This window comes from Poeciliopsis prolifica, unplaced genomic scaffold (genome assembly GCF_027474105.1).
Source record: "Poeciliopsis prolifica strain line A6 unplaced genomic scaffold, Auburn_PproV2 SCAFFOLD006, whole genome shotgun sequence".
Taxonomy (NCBI): domain Eukaryota; kingdom Metazoa; phylum Chordata; class Actinopteri; order Cyprinodontiformes; family Poeciliidae; genus Poeciliopsis; species Poeciliopsis prolifica.
The window spans coordinates 223,811-229,265 of record NW_026562381.1 but is presented as its reverse complement, the minus strand read 5'-3'; the positions used below and the strand labels follow the sequence as shown (position 1 = coordinate 229,265).

General features: G+C 36.1%; 1 protein-coding gene across 1 annotated transcript; it reads right to left on the bottom strand.

Moving 5' to 3' along the window:
- Positions 1-2,015: 2,015 nt before the first annotated feature.
- Positions 2,016-4,918, bottom strand: LOC129360275 (E3 ubiquitin-protein ligase TRIM21-like). Its single transcript, XM_055030377.1, has 2 exons — positions 4,847-4,918; positions 2,016-4,729 (listed from the first exon to the last, which is right to left on the bottom strand). Exon 2 carries the CDS (start codon positions 4,725-4,727, stop codon positions 3,093-3,095), a length of 1,635 nt encoding a protein of 544 aa, XP_054886352.1. The 5' UTR covers positions 4,728-4,729; positions 4,847-4,918; the 3' UTR covers positions 2,016-3,092.
- Between the last annotated feature and the right edge of the window lie 537 nt (positions 4,919-5,455).

Here is a 5,455-nt window from a genome sequence, read left to right as displayed (position 1 = left end):
ACACCAGGCCTTTTTTGGCAATAAGTTAAAGTTTTCTGGTGTCAGAAAAAAGAGTAGTTTCCAAAAATGTACGATTGTTAAGTTGCAATCAATGGGAAACGTCCAGCCACCCATCAATTCCAGCCCTAGCCCATCACCTGTTTGGTCAGTTGGTTTTACTTTTGTATGTGCTGTATAATGGCTGCTGGAAAAGACAAGTGTTTGTTGTTGACTTATTTTTCAGAAACCACTTGCTCCATTGTTGTTAGTTGTACTTTTCCCCAAGATCTGTGAACATCATCTGTTATTTTTTGGCATGAGACCAAAGAGATGAATACACAGCTTTTCAGTTTTATACTTTCACATTGTTTTATTACAAATTTGATTTATTTTTGTTTAGTTTTATTGCTATTTTATGTTACGATAAAACAATGCATATGAAGCAATTCAGCTCTCGTATTTTATTATTGTTGATTTTTTGTTGTTTTATTTTTTCAAAATAAACAAGGTGCTAAATATGTTTACTACTGATTTTTTTCTTGTTTTATTTTTGTCTATTTTTACTCGCATACTAAGCACATTTTTTATGAAAGAAACTGCTGTTGAAGAACCTCTTTAATAAATAATATCATAGCTACAGGGGTCAAACATTACTTAACTCCAGTATCTTGGAGAAACATATCAGCCCTGTGTTTTCGTATTAGTTCCAAGTTCCTGCACTGTGTTTAATGCATAAATGTGAGGCACTTGTTTAACACAGCTCCAGCCTGGAGGTTAAAATTAGTTCCACTAACAAGTGAATTCATCAGAGAATTGTTCCATCAGGCTAATGACTATGGCCCAGTAATGGCAGATCAATGATTAGAGATGATTAGTTTTTTTTTTTTTTTCATTGGCTATGAATAGAGTCTGTAGGAGTTGTTGGTGGTTACTAATTTGAAGTCATTCCCAGGAGGAAAACAGCTGGAGCTGGAGGATTTACTGGTCGAGAAGGTTGGATTCTGTCAGGCCTCGGGTCATCTTCAGCCTGAGTCGGGTCTGTTGGCTCGGCAAATCTGATGGAGCCCGGAATCATTAGCAGCTATGCGGATTCATTCTTGTTAAGGGATTCTAATGGATAGATTTGTCTCATTACATTTGGCATCTCATTAGGTGCACATACTGTTGGACAAAAGGTATGCACACCTGCAGAAACACATCTACACACACAATACGCTGCTTCTCACAATGCCATTCATCAAGACAGTGTAATGACCTAGATCAATGCAGCCACAGTGGGTACCTATGAATAAGCTTTTCACGGTAAGACTGAATGATAGTTAAACTTGTTTATGAAGCCCAGCATTACAAAGTAACACTAAGAGTTATTGTTTAATTAACACTGATAAATCTGTCACAAGAAGCACAAGGAAAAAAAGTCATTAGAAACATGTTGGCTGGGTAAACTATTTGACACATCATTTCTCATTCCTAAAATTAGATGTTCTTTGTACTTTATACTCTTCACCTGTCTATTGAGGGATAATTTATCTGTGTAAATATAGATGTTTGGAAAGTAAATTTTTAGACTCTAGGGAGAAATGGAGAATCTGTTGAAAACTTTTTTTCAGACACAAATTGAGGTGATTTTAACTATTCATAATTTAGAAATATATAAATATATATCTCTCTATATATATAGATATATATGCCTATATCTATATATAGATATATAGATGTATATAGATGTCCCCAATATATCAATATTCATGTAAAAAAAAAAGAATATTGAGGACAAACATGCAACTTCCTCCATGTTCATATTATGTTCTTTGATTTGGAACAACTTTTGAACATAGTTTGAAAGTGATTGACTCATCACCTTAATTTGAAGATCTACTGCTCATTAACTTTAGAATCAATTAGAAATATTTGCTACTAAAATGTTTCTCATTGGATTGAAAAAAAATCTTTGGATATATTAAAAAACAGAAAAAAAAAAATGTGTTAAGATTTTTATTCAACAAATAAAATATTTTTTGGAAGTTGTACAGGTTTTTTCAACTGAAGTAGGACAATTTGCATTGCTAAATCCCAAAAAGACATCCATTTTTCTCAATTAGGTCAGGTTGAATAATAAAGACTTTTAATGGTAAGTACATTTACATTGAACATTACATGTTTAGTGTGCAAAATTCTCCATCTTTTTTATGACCTGATGGCATTTTTCCTCCTGCTCATCACTCATTGTCCCAGATTGTCAGAAAACTGATCCATATGTGAGAACAAGTCATGCATTTTGTTGTTCCTGTTACATCCATAGTTCAGAAAGTTGACCTGATTGAGCAAAACCAATGGGATTTTTGGATTTAGCACATCAAAAGACAGTTGACGATCCCCAGACAATTTTTGGCAGTTGACCAGTGTTATCTAATAGTGGAAAACCACAGGAGTGCAGTTATAATTTTATGCTTTCCAACCTCTTAAAAAATCATCTAAACTTTGACTCCCAGAATGCTGATACTTTCAGCCTGTAAGCAAACAAGTAACACAAAACATGAAATACAACATTTAATAAAATGTGCCGACACATCAGTGGTTTGTCATCCAGAAGTGATTCTTTTAATTTCCCAGGTTCGTCCTTTTAAAGTAGCCACCACATATACAGTTGGCGTTTTTTAAAAACATAATTTAAAAACTAAAACACTGAACAAAAGACCAACAAAAACAAAGTGAATGTTTAAACCTGATAAATAGATTTCAGAAGGTATTACTCATAAGCAAATCTGAACATAATGGAGGAATTGAATTAAATATTATTTTCCTTTGACTGTACTTACTATTGCTACAGTAAAACTTTCATTGAATGTATATCAGTCACATCTTGCACAAATGGTTAAAACTAACATGCTAACACCGTTTTGCTGAACATTACAGTTAAACATGTAAACCAGAATTTTTTTTTTACATCAGAACAAGTTTAACTTTTTTCCCTTTTTCACCCTGTGGAGTGCATATCATGAAAAATAAACTCACATCAAACCATACAGACTGCCACTGATGGATTAGTGGGGCGAAAATTGGGTTGTGCTATTGTAGTGTTACAATGCTTGCCCAGAAACTTCAACAATCTCTCAGTGGTTGGTTATTACAGGAGTGATGATCAAGGCAGCTGAATTTTTTCCTCCCTCATTGATGCAGGGACTGAAGAAAGGGAAAAGCTTCGTGGTGAAGCTGTTTCCCATAAAGGAGAAGATGGCTGCCCTTGCGTCCACATCGTAAAAGGAAACTTGTCCTTCTTCATAGTCTACAAAAACTCCAACCTTTTCAGGTATCTGCCTCACTGGCAGGTTTACAGCAGGGCAAGCATTGGCTGTGAGCTCATCTCCATTTCTAAACCAGATGGTCCAGTATCCATTCTTTGGACTCAGTCTGATATCCCCCTTCCTGTTGATGGACTCACTCACCACTCCCAAATCCCACTGAGTTTTGCCTTTCACCTGAACCTCGTAGTAAAACTTTCCAGAGGAGAAACCTTCTTTTGCCAGAATATTGAGGACCTTTTGAAACCTCTGTGGTTTGTTGTCGACATTCTTTTTTTGGTATCCAGTGGCAACTTGCTTCCCATCAGCTGAAACATTCAATAAAGGGTGTGCTGTGTCAGGATCGAATGTCACATCTACAGCATACTGCTGCTTCTCTCTAAAGGTAGGATCACACAGTATATTTATTTTACTTTTCACTGATTTCTGCAGCTCCTCCATGGCGTCTTGTATTGCAAATTTGGCAGTGTTAAGTTTTAGATTGGGCCAGTCCTTTACCTTGGGTGAAGATACTGTAAAAGAAAGGGCATTCTCGAGAAATGTGAAGTCATCATCTGCGAGAGAAATTTTATCAAGTTGTTCTCTTTTCTCTTTTATTTGCAAAATTTCTGCATCCAGTTCCATAGTGAAATCTACCCCCTCTTTTTCAGTCTGTTGCAGCTTTGTATTGATTACCTCAGTCAGCTCAATTTGGCTTCTCTGAATATAATCCACAACAACAGCCATCACATGGTCTTTGTATGACAGTGCTTGATCTGCATTTTTCCTGATCCTGTCCAACGAGGATTGAATGTCAAGAATTATCTGCTGACGTGTCTCGATAATTTGATCAGTGCATTCCTTTTCTTTCCTCAGCTTAGTTTTTCTTATTTTTGCCTCTTCTTCTAAAGTCACCACCGTATGCGTTTTATGTTCTTTGACTTTGCAGGACAAACAGAGAAACATTTGATCTTCCCTGCAAAAAAACTCAAAAGGTTCGCCGTGTGTCTTGCATAACCTGTTCTGGAGGTCATTGACTGGCTGGATGAGTTTGTGTCTCTGTAAGTTGGGTAATGTTTGATGAGGCTGCGGGTGTATTGTGCAGAATGACATAAAACATACTAAACAAGACTTCACAGCAGCTGATTTAGGGTCTATGCACAGATTGCACAGCACTTTCCCAACTGGTTCTTCTTGAAGGATTGAAGACGACTTCCTTCTCACTGCTTTTTTGAATCTTTCCGCCATGTCAGCAATGAAAATATTCACCCGGAGCATTGGCTTTGTGACATATGTCTCTTTGCACAGCGGGCATTCAAAAAGACGATTTACTGTTTCCCAGTGTTTTGTGATGCAGTCTTGACAAAAAGTGTGTCCACAAGGAATTGACACAGGTTTTGTGAACACATCCAGGCAGATAGAGCAAGAAAAATTATCATCAGTCATTAGACTTGTGGCCGAAGCCATTTCTAGAAGGAAAACAAGAGAATTAAGTTTTATAACATTTTATTTTCATCTGAGTTCATATATAAAACTCCACAAATAAGTATAAAACAAGACTTTAAACTTGTGAACAAAAACATTACCTGATGTATAAAGACTTCAGTGAAACTTGTCAGAGAAGCTTTAACTTGTCCCAGTCTTTCTTCCTGTTCCACTTTGGTCATGTGATCTCCCTTCCTCATCGCTCTGAAAACTTTAACCCTTAACAGGCTCCTGGCTTTAACTGTCACAAAGGGGAAAAAAATGCAAATCAAAGGGCTGCATACCCACTGATTTTTATTTAGTTGTGCATAATTCATGTTCCTCTTTGACAGTTGCTGGTGTATTTCTGTCTGAAACTCCTTTCATGTACAGTTTCACCTGCCAGTGGATTCAAAGTTGTAAAACAGAAAAATGAAAAATTCACAACTTTTAAATGACAAGTGAATTGTGGGAATCGACACACACAGGTATGCAGTCAACATCATCCTTTTGTTCCATAGGGAAACAAAGGCTTTTAATATTCCTGTCTATGAGGAGAAAGGTTTGAACTATTTTTGTGTTTCTGAATGGAAGTGATTTTGCTAATTCAATTCAAAATACAAATCTCCTTTACAGACACAATGATATCTTGTATTTCTTCCACATTCCTGAAAACCATACATAAAACCAAACAAAAAAAAAACATTTTTTTGCAAAGAAATGTTATGACC

What these genes read in the sequence shown, in the direction of transcription:
- LOC129360275 (XM_055030377.1), bottom strand. Translation starts at nt 4,727, where the DNA reads ATGGCTTCGGCCACAAGTCTAATGACTGATGATAATTTTTCTTGCTCT.